The sequence below is a fragment of the Carassius auratus genome, unplaced genomic scaffold (genome assembly GCF_003368295.1).
Source record: "Carassius auratus strain Wakin unplaced genomic scaffold, ASM336829v1 scaf_tig00042450, whole genome shotgun sequence".
NCBI lineage: Eukaryota > Metazoa > Chordata > Actinopteri > Cypriniformes > Cyprinidae > Carassius > Carassius auratus.
Window position 1 is genome coordinate 69,926 of NW_020526719.1, and position 15,694 is coordinate 85,619.

At 37.0% G+C, this 15,694-nt stretch overlaps 1 protein-coding gene across 2 annotated transcripts; it reads right to left on the bottom strand.

Annotated features, from left to right (window-relative positions):
- Positions 1-732: 732 nt before the first annotated feature.
- Positions 733-11,731, bottom strand: LOC113085849 (RNA-binding protein with multiple splicing 2). Of its 2 annotated transcripts, none has more exons than XM_026255283.1 (8): positions 11,330-11,731; positions 8,340-8,417; positions 8,191-8,229; positions 7,734-7,796; positions 7,274-7,424; positions 5,856-6,004; positions 1,764-1,836; positions 733-1,674 (listed from the first exon to the last, which is right to left on the bottom strand). In XM_026255283.1, the coding sequence occupies exons 1-7, from the start codon at positions 11,381-11,383 to the stop codon at positions 1,771-1,773; spliced, it is 600 nt and encodes a 199-aa protein (XP_026111068.1). In that variant the 5' UTR covers positions 11,384-11,731; the 3' UTR covers positions 733-1,674; positions 1,764-1,770. The 2 variants fall into 2 exon arrangements, with proteins under 2 accessions (XP_026111068.1, XP_026111067.1); XM_026255282.1 differs by having other exon boundaries at positions 5,841-6,004.
- Positions 11,732-15,694: the final 3,963 nt, after the last annotated feature.

The window sequence follows — 15,694 nt, forward strand, 5'->3', positions numbered from 1 at the left end:
AAAGAAAGTAATATTTTGCAGAGAGCACTCATTACAAACACAGCATTTAACTTCAAGACATTAACTGATGGACTGGAGTGGTGTGGATTTTTTTTTTTTTTTTAAACAGCTGTTTGGTTAAAGCTGCGGTAGGTAACTTGACGCTCTAGCGGTTAATAAACAGAACTGCTTGCGTCTTGCGGAAGAACATCGTAGCCGGAACTACTTCTCTCTGTTTATGTCTATGAAGCATCACAAAGGTACTGGGTTACTCCGCCGCGGTACCCCCGAAGCAATCTAAAGTAGTCTGAATATAAACACTTATTATAGGTGCACCCTAGTGATTCAGGACAAGCTAAAAACACGGTTTGGAAAATGGATTCATGGTGTACTCGCTTATTATATACATTTTTCTACATTATGAACACAGTTACGGACCGCAGCTCTGATTGGTTGTTTCTTACCGGGAGCGATGTATTTCTGCAAATGGCAATAGGACCACTGGGAGGAGCCAGAGGAGCTTGATTTTTACACACATTATCCGTCTCATTCTACTGTCAGGACATAATGACAGGTTTAACACATGTAAAAAATATATTTTTACAAAATTTACATACTGCAGCTTTGAGCAAGTGAAGGAATGATACCCTTGATGTACCCAATTCTCGTCCCTTGAAAAATGTAAAAATTTGATGACCTTAGGAGTAGGTTTTCAAAAAAAAAAAAAAAAAAAAAAAACTCCAAACACTCAAAGATCCTCAGATTCCCTTTTATTCTCCAGTTTCACATTCTGAAAAAGAAACAGCATTTACTTTTTTTCTTCATATAATACAGCAATCTCATGTTAGCAGTCCGTTTAAACTCTGCCACAGTCTGTACACTTCAGTATGTAACAGCAAAAAAAAAAAAAAAAAAAAGGAAAAGAATCAAGATTGCACTTATTTACTCCAAACAGGTTATAGACTGAATTAACCACCAACTAAAACACAAAGATACAAGGGAACACTAAACTACTCCTACATATATACTTATTTAATTGCACCAAACAAATGCATAAATATTACACTAATGTACAAAAATACTAGTACATTTCTTTTTTTTGTTCAAATATTCTCCAAGCAGACACCGATAGCAGAGGACTGGTGATGTCAGGGCAGAGGAAGATGCAAAGGTCTGGAGGAGACAAGAACTCGAATCTGCTCGGTTCACATCAAGATCACAAACAAAAACCCAGTGCATATGTCATCAGTTCTTAAAAATAAAAAACAATTACACAGACTGGATTTATGAAAAAAAAAACCTGCAAGAACAAGCAGGCTGAAAAAAAAAAAAACCTCTGGGTTAGCTGGGATGAAAAAAAAAATAAAGGTTTGGATTTTGAAACTCATGCCTTATCGCATGCAGAATTACGACCTCGAAAACATGCATCTACCAGAGCAGCTAGACATGTTGAACGCCTGCACAATTGGCTCGTCATGCGAGGCTTTTGAAATGGAGACCGTACCGTGAGGTTTGTCAGAGTCCTCAGCATCTCAGAGTGCTTTGTAGAAGACTTCCTCCAGGAAAACAATCCTTCATGTTTAAATTGTCCGTTAAATAAACCTGATTAAATTAAATGCTGCACCCAGTTGGCCTTCATTTAAACAGGAGGGAGAAAGAAAAAAAAAAAAAAACACGTCTGGTACAGAATGGCATCTGTGGAGATGAGAACAGCCCGTCAGCTTACGGTCATCTATGATCAGAGACAGTGATCACATGCAGAGAGTGAAGAGAGCGATACTCACAGATTCTTTAACAGAACTGGCGTGACTTCCACCCCGGCTGAGAACTTTCAGAGGGAGAAGGGTACCAGCGCATCTACAGACAAGATGAACAAGAACAATTTCAATGAGCAGTTTGAGATTTCAAAAGCTTCTCCTCAACCAACATAGACCACAAATAAAGTTAATTGACACTAATTTAATAGAACATGTAGATAAACGCTGCATTATCATTTGCACCGTTTATATAAGGAAAAATGATATACACATTACTACGTTTTAATTGAATCATACGTGACATGAAAAAGATATATTCTAGAATAAATAAGTCTAAAAAAGTACATTAAGTTACTTGGATATTTAAAATACACTTGCATCGTTTTAAAATATTGAAGTGTAAATAAATTTTATAAAACCATGCATTACGAAATTGTATTTGCATAAATACATTTAAAACCACTTCTATAATAAAAAAAATTAAAACAATAAAAGCCTAATTAAGCATTTTAAATTATGCATTATTTTTACAGTTTCAAATATTCACAAAAATGTATTAAACTATGACTTAATACTAATATTTATATTCCTGTAAACACACACAAGCTTAATATTCAGATCAATTTAAATCTCCCAAAACCCATATAGCCAACTAAAACTATAAAATCAACTACAACTGCAAAGAGACATTTAATTACCACTTTGAAACCTTTCAGACGTTGTAAAAAGTCTTTAAAATGAAGAGGGCAATAACAGACAAACAAAACTAGAAAGAGAGAGGAATTTCTACAACACCAAGTAGTTTAAACTGTGCTAATGACCTGATGCAAGCATGAATTCCCTGACTGAACTGGAAACTTATCGGTGCATCTATAAACTCTCAGCAAGATGACATTAGCTCCTTTCCCGTCCTGCCCAAAACACTCCCTTCCCCAGCCAAGGGCAAGAAAACCACAATCAGCCTGGCATGTCCGTTTCAGCCCTTTGCCGACTCTCACTCCGAGCTTCCCACGTTCGTTACGAGGGGTCGGGATGTTTGAAGACAGCGCACACAAACACCGAGCGCAGGTCACTGCTGCAGAGAGCGAGACGATCTTCCTCTGCAGGTGTCTGCTGGAGAGGGTGGAGTAAGAGAAAGCCAAGGGCTCTGTTCTTCCAGCAGTTTAACTGCAGACTTAGTTTCGTCATCCCGACTACATGTAAACATGCCAGAAGGAATTCCACTTCTATTTTCCTTGAGCCAAATCAAGCAAGACTGCTATATGGCCCTTTTGGGGCGACTTAAACTGTTTTGAATGTCTAATATTTAAACTATTGATCCAGTGATAAAAGAAAAAAAAAAAAATCTGCACAATTATGTAAAGAAATATTTTACCATATAAAATACATATGAACCACCACCAACTAAAGTTACTTCACACCATATAAAATTTAGAAATTATACATGTACACAGTGTTGATTATGTTTATATACATTTTGCACAATGTTGTTTATATAATGTTGAATTACTTTGTATACACACACACACACACACACACACACACACACACACACACACACACACGAGTTGATCTCTCTGAAGCCCCTCAGAGTGACATTGGGCAGAGAAGGTGTTAGCGTGTGGATCCATTAGCACACTCGCTCGCTTTCTCACCTAGAGGATGAAACCTTTTACAACCCCTTTGAGATCCTGACAAAACATCCTACACTTTAGCAAGTTCTTCCGAACAGGATTGGAAAATGTTTTTTTTGGGGATAAAATCTTAAAACACTTTAATAAAAAATAACTTACATTTGTCCCGTTCTCTTTACGGCTTGAGGAACCTGTGAACGTACAGTACGACTCAAGAGACTGAAGTAAAACCTCTTCATCCGTGACCTTTAGCTCTCACTGGGTTTCCATGACAACCACAAAGTCTAGCCATCCAATCAATAAACTTGATCAGTCAGCACAGAGTCTTCAAAACCAATCACATTTCATTAAACTGAAGTAAACAGAATGATTGACCATAAACCATGTCATTATTGCCCGAGTAGCATGAGGCACTTTAATTTTTTACCCGTTTAAACCTACACTGCAAAGTGTTTGCAGGGGAGAATTTTAACATGTGCTGCTTTTAATGGATCATAAAATGCTCGAACACAATTTTTTTTGGCTAAACTTTAACCGGCACCTCCCTGGGCACAGATTCACTCAACGACTCTGTTATAATCCAACCTCTGAGATGCAATTAAAAACAGCTTTTCTCTGATGTGATCTCTTAGCAACACTAGCAGGCCAAGGAATGCTGTTCTGAGGGATTGTGGGTAATATTCAGAGCGGACCCCTGACACCTCCGGTTTAGACGCAGCACGTCACCCCAGGGTCAGTGTCCACCAGAGCTCGAGTCAGGGCATTATGGGAAAGGTACTACAAGCCAAAGAATTGAAGGCTAATGCTATTTGTAGAATTGTGCAGTACATGATAAAGCTTACAGTGTAGAATTGCATATCCAATAAATGCAAAAAAAAAAAAAAAAAAAGTAAATATTTTTCATATTTTAAAAAAAATTAAAAGTTCAAGAGATTCAGTTAAACATCTAAAAATACAAATAAAATAAAAGGTCCCCTTCTTCGTGATTCCATGTTTTAAACTTTAGTTAGTGTGTAATGTTGTTGTTAGAGTATAAATAATATCTGTAAAATTCTAAAGCTCAAAGTTCAATGCCAAGCGAGATATTTTATTTAATAGAATTCACCTACAAATAACGACCCGTTTGGACTACAGCCCTCTAGTTCCTGTAGTAATGACATCACTAAAACAGTTTTGACTAACCTCCGCCCACATGAATTCACAAACAGGGGGCGTGGCCTTGTTGCGCTCCGGAGAAGGAAGAGCTGTTTGTTTTTGTCGCCATGTCGTTGAAACGCTGTTTTTTTCATCTCGGAGTACAATCACCTTTGTTTGGGCTTCCCAGGAACGCTGTACTTTGACATTAATGGTTACAATTTATGTTTAACTCGGTTCCCGAAAATTATAATCCACATGTAAAACTATGTGCAGCTCATTTTTGCTGAGGACAGCTTGCTGAGGACAACTTTCTCAATCTCAATCAGTTTAATGCTGGATTTGCACAAAGATTATTCTTGAAAGATGGAGCAGTTCCCTCTTTGTCTGGAGAAGGCGTTGTTTATGGACCACAACTGGTAAGTGTATTTTATTATTTAAGTTGGTGCGTTTAACAGTTTCTGTAACTTATTACACAAAGGGCAACGCTGTTTAGCTTTGTTAACTAGATGTTAGGGCTGTGCAAAAAAAACAAAATGCGGTTTTCATGCTCATCTCGTCAGGAAAAGCGCTCCTGTGACTATAAATACATCTCCAGCACGTGCGTTCTAGCCCAGTCACGTTACCAGGAGGTCAGCCTGCGCTCAGCTGCTGTCGAATCACAGCACAGGAACCGCTGGCCCAATCAGAACTCATTACGTATTTCTGAAGGAGAGGCTTCATAGAACAAGGAAGTCATCAGCCCGTTTTTTGTGACAGTGAAACAGATAGGTGAACTGTGTGAAAAATAGTTTTTTTACACGGGAAACATGAACACATGTTATATTGCACATTGTAAACACAATCAAAGCTTCAAAAAAGCGCGTAAAACGGGACCTTTAAATCCAAATAAAGTAAACCTATTTAAAAGGGTATTTATTATATATGCATATGTATGTGTTGCGCATGAATTAAAATCTTTTCTATATGAATGCCTTTGTACATTTAAATGTTTTGTTTTTGAATTTTTGTATAAAAAAAAAAAAAAAAAAAAAAAAAAGCCAAGAGAAAAAAGTATACCAACTTAAATCCTACAAAAAGAATCAGATTAAAAATGAATATACAAAGCCAGAAAGACTCTATTTTAAATTGAGTTTTAATCTTATTTTAATTGTGTATGCCAAATACAAATGAGTAAATCCTTAAAACTTGGCCTTGGGACACATTTAGAATATGAACATGACAAGTTCACAAGCACAGCATGTACTTCCTACACAAACTAAGAGAAGTAATGTTCAGACATAAAAACAGCCAATATCAGAGAGACAGTGATGGAGTGAAAGAAAAGAGGACACACCGGTTGGTCGCTCACCTGGGCGTGCAGGGCGGCGGCGGCGGCAGCAGCGGCGGGGTACGTGAAGGCGGCATGAGGCAGGCCTGGGGTCAGTTCAGTGGTGTAGAGGGGATACGGAGCCCACGCCTCAGGAGACGCAGGGATCAGTGCTGCCCCCGTCAGGTCATCTACAGAATCACATCTGAGAGTCACACACGGAACCAAACACTAGGAAACAGAATCACCACTTAAAGCGAATCGATAATTTTATAGCGCTTTATATAATAGAGATGGTCTCAAAGTAGCTTCACAGCAATAAACAGGAGTAACAAATTTTGCTATAAAGCACCATAGTGTCATTATTCAGCTCAAGTAAATTCAGCATTGGATCGGATCAATAAATATGTAGTTTATCGATTACGACGCCAGTTAAATTCAGCTATAAGCAGCTAAACAGATGAAAATGGTCTTTATTTAGTTTAATTCAAATGTCGATTCAATTCGGTTCAATAACAGTATTGATGTTGCAAAAATGTCATCAGATATATATACACAAATTTGATTCAGCTATAAAGCAGCTACAAAATAAACTGAATAATGAATACTGAATAGCCTCTCATATGAGGGTCACTGTCATCAAATTGATAATATTAGGTGTATTTTAACCGCTAACTGAGCCAGCCAAAAGGAAACCACATCCAACATACACTTCGAATATTTCCACAAAAATATGAAGTCCTGTGACACTGAAGAATGGAGTAACGGCTGCTAAAAATTCAGCATTGCATCACAGGAATAAATAACATTTTCAAACAGAAAAACGTGTAACTAATAATATTCCACAACATTGTTTCGGTGTTTAATCAAACTAGTGCATTCTTGGTGAACAGACTTAAATTATATACATTGGCAAATACTATTTTCCGCCACCAATACAGCTTACCAATGCCAAATCTCAAATTTAAAAAAGCTATATTCAAACAATGAGAATAATAAAAGCATTCAAAATTATATCAGGGTGTTTATAAGAACGCACTAGAAATCGAAAAACCTTTTCATTTGTGTTTCTAAAGTTTTGTGTACAGATGACAACGTTATAAAAAAAAAAAATAGATCCACAAAAATGAATAAAACTGCTGTATTATACATGCCAGGCCCGTAGTTGGCAATTTATAAAAAGAACCCTGTGTCTGCTACAGAATAAACACGTAATACACATGCACAGTTTTTACAAGTTCACATTTTATGAAGTTTACAAGGAGACAAAGGTCTTCAAATGGTTTTCAAACATTTGCATTTCCCTCAAAACAGCACTGTAGTGTAAATGAAAAACCAAAATGCATAAAGTATTGTTTCTGGTTGAAAACAAGTGCAACATTGACTGTTACTGGTGGCTTATCGCAAATGAACTCCTGTTTTGCGGTGTGGGCGGGGCATAAGCCCAAGGTTTTACTCACATGGGTCTCGAGCGATGAAGTGCGCACCCAGAGCTGGGTGCAGGTTGGAAGGGTTTGGCGTGGCCATCAGTTTACTCTTTGCCATCTTTGTGTTGGCTTTAGCAAACTCAAGACGCAGCGTTTGAGGGCTCTCTGGGTCAAAGCGGATACCCTGAGAAGAGATGAAGTCGGGTGTTGGGTCTAATTAATCTTCATACAATGCACAAATCAATCAGCAGGTCCATAAACAGAACAGCAGCACAAGTGCACGGATTCCCAAAGTATCCTACATCCCACTGAAAAAGCATGACGTCATGGAACATTTCTTAGAGACGAAGTGAAACTTCCCCCTCAGAGAGGAGAGCAACATCTGAGTCAGACTTAAGAGCGAAGTTTGGGGGGGACATAAAGCACAGACAGTCTTATAAATCATTAAAAGCTGCCATCACTTCAGCTTACTGATGGACCAGCGGTTACTTACGTTCAATGCATTCTTGGCTGCTTCAGCCCCAGACCGGCTGTCAAACGTGACAAACCCCACAGGCTAGAGAATGGAAAGAAACAGAAACGGAGACAAAAATGTAGATTTTCCCAATCTACTAAAGCAGAAAACAAATCTTTTAAGAATTGCATCATTTGACCCTCACACAAAAACTTTCAAAATTAAGATAAATAAGTTAAACTTTTTTTTTTTAATGTGATAAAGCCTCAACCTATAAAAGAAAGGAGTTCAAAATACATTTTCTAATTATATATGGGTTCAAGGGTCTACTGCATGTGACAAATATATGTAAAAAAAATTAAGATATTGTCACATGCATATTACAGGTGATAAAATCTTAACCATCTCTTACATACAGAACACATTTAGGAAAAACAACTAATTTGGAATTATTATAATAATAATCCCACTGAACGGAAATAAGTTTCCACTTTACCTGTTTTGAGGTAAGTTTTATGAGAGATCCTTCATATCCCTGTTTAATAAAAGACAAAATTAATAAAATCTGTGGACAATTTCAACGTCAATTCTTAAAATAAAACCACATCCAGAAAAAGGTGGACTAATAAAACAACGCCCTCTTACCTTGAAGGGTCTGAACAGCAGGTAAAGCTCACGTGGTTTGATGTCAACAGGCAGCCCGCTGACAAATAGTGTTCGTACCTAGAACAAGGAAAAGCCTAAATGACATCAGCACACAATCGATTTACAGAAGGCAAAAATGCAGTGACCTCTGACCTATGAGTGCCATGTATGGTCTTATAAAAGTGCACCTGAAAAGAATAGGAATCATTTAGAACTACCTTTGATCGTCTCTGTCCCTTCCTATCGTGTCAGAATCTCCCCGTTTGTCTGCAGAATTTGCTATTGGAGACTGAACGTGTTCAGATCAAATCATGAGATTGTGTTAGTTTAGTGAGCAGAAGTGTGTGCGTGGTGATCAGGTGTGTGTGACCCTGAGCATGGATGCGGAAACCTCTGCAGGGAGCGGACAGCATTATTGCTCCAATGTGAGTGGAAGGTAAACCTGGTTTAACTCGACAAATTAACAGGATGGATCAAATTATATTACAGTGAACAGAGAGAGAAAGCAAATGGCGATCAAATAAATAAAGTAAAAAAGAAACTAGCACTTGACCTCAGAATTCCGAATTTTATCCAACAAATTAAGAGCGAGTATTACGGATTCTAAAGTTACTCAAAAAGCAGCGAGCATTTAAAAACAGATGTAGCAACTCTATACAGATCTAGTGGGGAGAAGAGAAAGACTGGAGGACACTGTGTGCTATGACCTTTTAGGGAGAAGAGGAGAGGGAGAGAAAGAACTTCAGTTCAGCCTGACCCATCACATTCTCCCAGCTCACATTTTACCAGAGAACCAGATGAAACCATTTTTTTTTTTTTATTGCATTAAAATAAAGACAATTTTGTAAAATTGTTTGAAGTTTTCCCTTTCATTCTGCAACATTTTCAAAACAATCTCAGTGAACTCAATTAATTCTAGCAATTTCTCCCTTAGAGTTAGTGCATATTAAAATTATTATAACATTTTCTCCTTTTTAACACAGATTACATAAAATCAAATTGTCATTGAAAATGTTTGTCTGACAGAGTAAAAAAAGAGGCAAAGTAGCATCTATAATATTTAATAGCCCTGCATGATTTAATTCCAATTATTCTCAATTACAGACCGTTAATTAAACAGTATTTTTCCCCTGTAGGGATAATGAAAATTCATGCAAAAAAAAAATAATAATAAAAAAAAGACCAAGCAAAATATAAAAATATACATTTTATTAGTATAGTTAACCATTTGATTTTAATTCTGCACTAACAAAGATATCAAAATATTTATTGTTTTTATTTGGGCAGGGGGGGTATGAAATCTACTGTAGCTTGATAGCACCATGGTATTCTTTTAAATATAATGCCATGATTGAACACCATTGTATATAAAATATATGGTAAAAATCCTAAAAACAGTGCGAGGTCATAATGCTAAAAGAGCAAATCAGAATGTGTAGCAGGACAAACGTCCATCAATTAGATTTCTACATTTCCTTCAGTATATCAGCGACTGGACACCTGTCATGTCCTGAGCAGTCGCAGAGTTCAGACTCCTGTTAGGCTAGAAGACCCCAGCAGAAACTTTCAGATTATCCTCAATGTTCCTGAAACACGAAACATGAGTGCAGTGCTCAAGTGCTGCCAGCAGCTGAGAGGGCAAACAAACAGGAATTTAATCAAAAAGGAATAAACGCAGTCCACAAGCACAAATAAATGGACAACGTGCCACTTAATAACCTAAATAAACAGTCGATTCTGTCTGCGGTCAGAAAAATGGGATGCAGGTTTCGCAGGACAGAAACAAAGGGCATGTACGGGGATGCGAGCGACCGGTTCGAGGCACAGAGGGAGGAAACCCCTGTCCTAATTACTGCAGGTTGAACACAATGAACAATCTGAACACACCACACGCTCTGACCCAGTGCTGCCCAGTAACAATGACAGGACACAACTCCCACCCAAACACTCAGAGTCCAACTCAAACTACACCATTTACACAAAGACCCTCACTAACTTCACACTTTAACAAGAAACTACCCAGGACTGATGCGTTCTGACAGGGAGTGTTTGCAAATTGCCTTGTAAGGTCTTAAGCCAGTAAAATAATACACCAAGCAGCCGGAAATGCCTCTACAAGAGGTCAGAGGTGACAACACTCAAGAGCATAGAATAAAATAAGACTTTAGAATAAGAATTCTATATGCTCCACTCAATTTACAGCAACTGCTGAAACATCTACATTAAATGAAAAGGCTAAATAATAAAAGCATGAATAATAATAATAATAATAATAATAAACTCAATTTAAAAAGAATTATTTAAACAAAATATAATATTAAATAGCATAGTCTTTTGGGGTCTTGAATTAAAATTAAGTTCTAATTTAAAATTCCTTCGTTAGAAATCAGACTAAATCAACATTGGAAACAAATACTGGAAAAAGGACAGAAGTTAGTTAAAAAAATTAATAAAAGTAAAACTGCGTCTATGCAAATTAAGACGTTTGGGAATTAAAAAAAAAAAAAAAAAAAAAAAAACACCTACAACACTTTTGACCCACATTGAATTAAATAAAAGACAGCCCCACTCTAAAATTAATAAAGTGGTTTTAATTGTATTCATTTATTTTATTTTTTAAATGTCATTATCTCTGGTAGACCCACGTTCAGTGCGTCGTCTTTAACGAGACCCTGAGAATGACAACAGAAAAAAACAATAACAGAAAAACTTAAGAACAGCCACCGAAACAGTTGCTTGTTAAATCTGCATTTAAACTTTATGCACAGTCACACGAGTGTGTCTCTCATCAGGTGGGTCTCATATTTCAATGGCAACTTTAAGATTAATCATCAACAGACTCCGCATTCCTCTCAAGCTTCTCCACAGCAAACGCTTCTCCTCAAACGTCAAGTCAAACGCCAGAACAGTTTTCCACAGTCATCCGCCGCCAGAGCCTTGAACTTCCCTAAATGAAGTTTATATTGACCAAAAGAGTTTATTTCTCTTACCTCCTCCTCTAATGAAACACTGGTGTTCGTCTCTGAATCTGACTTCAGACTCATTGTGTAACTTTAACGCTTCTTTGTGCCAGAAAAAATAAAAAGTTTCCCTGTCGGTGATTTTGTCCCTGGTGTGCGTTAAAGTTGCAGAAGAATCTCGTGTCGTTTGTGCCCAGTGAAGCCGTGAGTTAAAGCCACAATCCGAAAGTAAAGGTGAGAGGTGCTCTGTGAGGGTGACAGAAGGGAAAGGAGGTGATTTTTGGAGTTTTTTTCCCCCCTCGCTCACATCAAGCTCGTTTGAGTTGAAATGGAAAGAAAGGAGGAAAGAGGAACCGTGGGTAGGTTTAAAGCTGAAGTTGTGCGTCTGCTCTTCTGTCCCATTAGCGGATCAATCATGTTAAATGCGCGCACCCGAGCTTCAGATGGGACTCAGCTGCGCGAGGCCCGGCCCACTTTACCACCATCATCACCATGTCTAACCCCTCCTCTACATCCATGCCTGCCTCTATCTAACCCTGCATGGCTGTGTCTGAGACCAAGGAGGTCTATAATGATTACAGAATGCCTTCCAATGTCTACTATTCATGCCAAATATGCGAATCTGCCATTTTTGCTCATTGGCGTTGAGTTCCTTAGCCTGGTTGTTTTGAACCAATCACTTGAGACACATATGTCACGTGACTACGCACTCTGGAGCCAAAAGGAAATAATTTTAATTGACTGTCTGATGCTAACAGAAAAAGGGGCCCAAACCCAAACACTGGCAACTATTGAGAGCTTCTGATATCAAAATATCACTTACAATATAATGGAATTTTTAATAATTACTGCAAAAATATATATTCTATATGAATATGGCTGTTTTCATTTCCCAACAGAAATATACAGAATTATAATTTCAAATAAATAAAAAATTATATTTATAGATGAATTCACTTCTATCCAGTTTTTTAGTATGATTGATATACTATTAAGATTTTATTAATGTGTGAATATTTAATATTTTCTGCTTTCACCTTTTTCACACAACAATTTTTTTTTGGTCACTTTATCAGATTCTGCTTATTGTTTTTTTCCTCACTTCACTCTACAAAATCATATCATCTAACCCTGCCTCTTTCATGATCTTATATCTTTACATAAACACAACATATTAAAAGTATCTACAGATCATTTAAGTGTCTTTTCATCCAACCAGGGCTACTGCTAAACTCTATAAGGCCCAGGCCAGTATTTTTCTCCCCCTCTGGTCCAACGGGTCGATGACATCACAGAGGACCTTGGTGGGCCCCTCATCATTGTGGCTGGGACAGCATCAACAACAGCCCTGTATGTACCCCTCCCTTTTCTAAATTTCTGTATTGCACAGTTAAAAATTGTATTCATAGCTTTGCCTTTCACTCCAGGGTTCATAGGAGTTTTGTAGGTTTTATTTTGAATGTTCATAGTCGTGTGTATGTATATGTTTGTATGAAATGCCACGATTTCCTTGACTCTAATGTGAGACAGAATCGATTTTACACACATTTTAACTGGCTGAAGTATTGCTCTGGGGTCTTGGCCCCACTTTACCAAAACGAACTGAATTTGTTCTGTCCACATGTGACGCAAATGCTGGATAAGGGTTACACAAATGTAGTTTCTGATTTAATATTCCACATTACGTATCTAAATATCCTCTGAGGTCTGTGAGATCTCGCGGCTGTCCCGTGTGACGTCTCGTGACAGACTCGATCTTCCTCGCATGTTCATAGTAAACGCGCTCGAGTGTGTGAAACATTAACGATCCTGTTAAAGCATTTAGCAGACAGTTTCTTGACCTGCGTTAAAGCAGACAAACAAAAACAGAAACAGTTTTTACACAGCTTTTTTATTTCTATATTTATTTAATGCTCCTTCATTTGAAATCGAATAACTTTTCGCAATAAGCCTACTGTATATATATGTGTATGTGTGTGTGGGTGTGTGTGTGTGTATGTGTGTTTGTGTGTGTGTATGTGTGTGTATGTATAATTGTAGAGGCTTGTCTCTGTGTTTAAGTCTGTGATTCAACTGGTCTAATATGTACACAGGCAGGGCTGAAGTCAGTTTCTGCCTGAAGTGTGTGTGTGTGTGTGTGTGTGTGTGTGTGTGTAAATGTGCTTGTGAGTGTGTGTTAATGCACACTCAGCCGGTGTGTGCAGGAATGACTGGTTTCCTGACTTTGTACTGGAGCACAATTACTCAGAGACCAGAAACCTGCTGCCAGGATTCGGAGAAGGTCTGAGGCCTTAACAATCATTAACCTGCTTACTGCTTAACTAAAACTATCTCTAACCTTCCTAGTTCATGTGTGGAGAGGAGAAGATGGCACAATATCTGCGGTTTACATCTTCAGTCTCTGATATTCTGATATAATTTTAGTGTTAGTAGATATTGTTGACAATTGTTGTAGTATTACAGCTGTAGTGTGTTTATTTACACTCCCTCCATGTACAGAAGATGCACATGTACCATTTCAGTAATCATCTGTAATTTAAATGTTGCATAGTTCCGCCAGTTTGAGTTTTTGTTTATTGCTTTATTTTTCCATTCTTAAGTTTTGCTAGTGCTAAATATTCATGAGCATTGCTAAATATGTTTCGAGTCACTGATTAACCCATGACTAACAAAAGCACTCTCAAGTTTTAGGATTTCATTGAGAGTTCATGTAGAAAAGGTCTCTTTCAGACCTTTATACAGCTATTATTTCTGTTTTTAATGCATGCTCCTTCATGGATTGTAATTTCAATGCTGCAACAATAACTTCCTCTAATGATATATTATTTTGTCTGTAGATATTATAGTATCTACTTTTGTAAATATCATGATACTGAATATGTTTCAGCCATGAGTTCTTAAAAATGTACATTGTAAAATATATAGATTTTTTGAAGATGTAAATAATACAGTAATTATTGGAGCATGTTTTACCAGAAAACACTTAAAAAAAAAAAAAAAAAAAATTCTACTTCAAAATTTCCAACACAGAAAAAAAGGTAATTTTCTCTTTATCTCACATGTTTTTTGTAAAAAAAAAAAAAAAGAAGTCTGAATTATCAAATCTAATCTAAACTTGTAAAGCGAAACCAAAAAAATATAACTTGTGGGATAAAAATCCCAATTAATTTTTTTTCTTTTTATTCTTTCTGTGGCAGAAACAAAATCTTATATTCTGACTTTTTTCTGAGAAATGCAAGTTTCTACCTTATAGTTCTAGCTGACAATTTGATAATTTTGAATTTTTTCTTAGAGATTATATCTATATATATGAGATATAATAGAAAATATATATAGTGAAAAGCCTGAATTGTGAATTAAAAAGCCACGGTTGCTTTTTTAGTTTATTTTTATTCTGTGGCAGAAACAGGCTTCTATAGTTACTTCCTGATTCTTTGTAATTAATTGTGAAATTTACTAACAATTTCTATTAAAAAAAACAAAAATCACTGTTGCAGCTGGTTCGTGTCTTAGACGAATCTCCTTAAATTAGTCTGCAAATGTCTTTCTCGGTTAATTGAGATATCAGATAAACACTTCAATTAGCAGAGGGCGTGATTTGGGCGTTGCTTTTACCCTGTAGTGTCCCAGCGGGGGTCTGCGTCTCTTTTGCAGACCACCCTGCCCCCTTCATAATCAAGAAAATGCTGGCAGAGATAAACACGTCTGCCACCATCACCTCACTATCAGACACCAGGGGTATAAATAACAACCCCTAACATTCTTCATCATCACAGAGATAACAGCAACAGGACCTAAACGAGAGCCTGTTAGTGTTTAGAGGAACTGCAGGGGTCACTCAGGGGGTCAGTTATAAAATTTGAAGGATGAAAAATTTCATAAACAAAGGGATTCTGGTTTTCTTAAGGAGTAGCGAATTAGCAAAAGGAATGAAGCGTCAACTCCGGACATGTGTGCTCGTGTTCTCTGCTATAAATCGAGCTTGTGTATAGCTCTGTTCCTCTGTTATGTACAGATCTCTACTGCACGAGAAGACAGAAGAAGGCGAGATGTTCTCACTCTGCTCTGTGATTTACAACAGCCTCCGGATTACAGCATTAATGCTTAGAAACAGGCAGAACTTCCGTGTTATACATTGTAAAAAAAATATTTTCCAAAGTTTATTACAGATTATTGGGGTATATTTCTCCCAAAAAATTACATTCTGGTATTAATTAAGAATTTTTACGTTTAATTCAATTCATTACTTTGCTTGCTTCTCTGTAATTGTTTGTAAAATTAACTAGGATAAGTAAAAAATAAAAAATGTTTCTACAATTCTACAGTTTTTTTTTTTTGCAGATTTCTTCTCAGAATTTTAACTTTTTATCTGACAATTGAAAAAAGTCTTAAGGT

Bases quoted from the DNA above. Each gene is read 5' to 3' on its own strand.
- LOC113085849 (XM_026255282.1), bottom strand. From the start codon at position 11,383: ATGAGTCTGAAGTCAGATTCAGAGACGAACACCAGTGTTTCATTAGAG. The intron at 8,418-11,329 runs GTAAGAGAAATA...TCCTTGTTCTAG, and splicing joins GTGTTTCATTAGAGGAGGAG to GTACGAACACTATTTGTCAG. The intron at 6,005-7,273 runs GTGAGTAAAACC...GTGATTCTGTAG, and splicing joins CTTCATCGCTCGAGACCCAT to ATGACCTGACGGGGGCAGCA.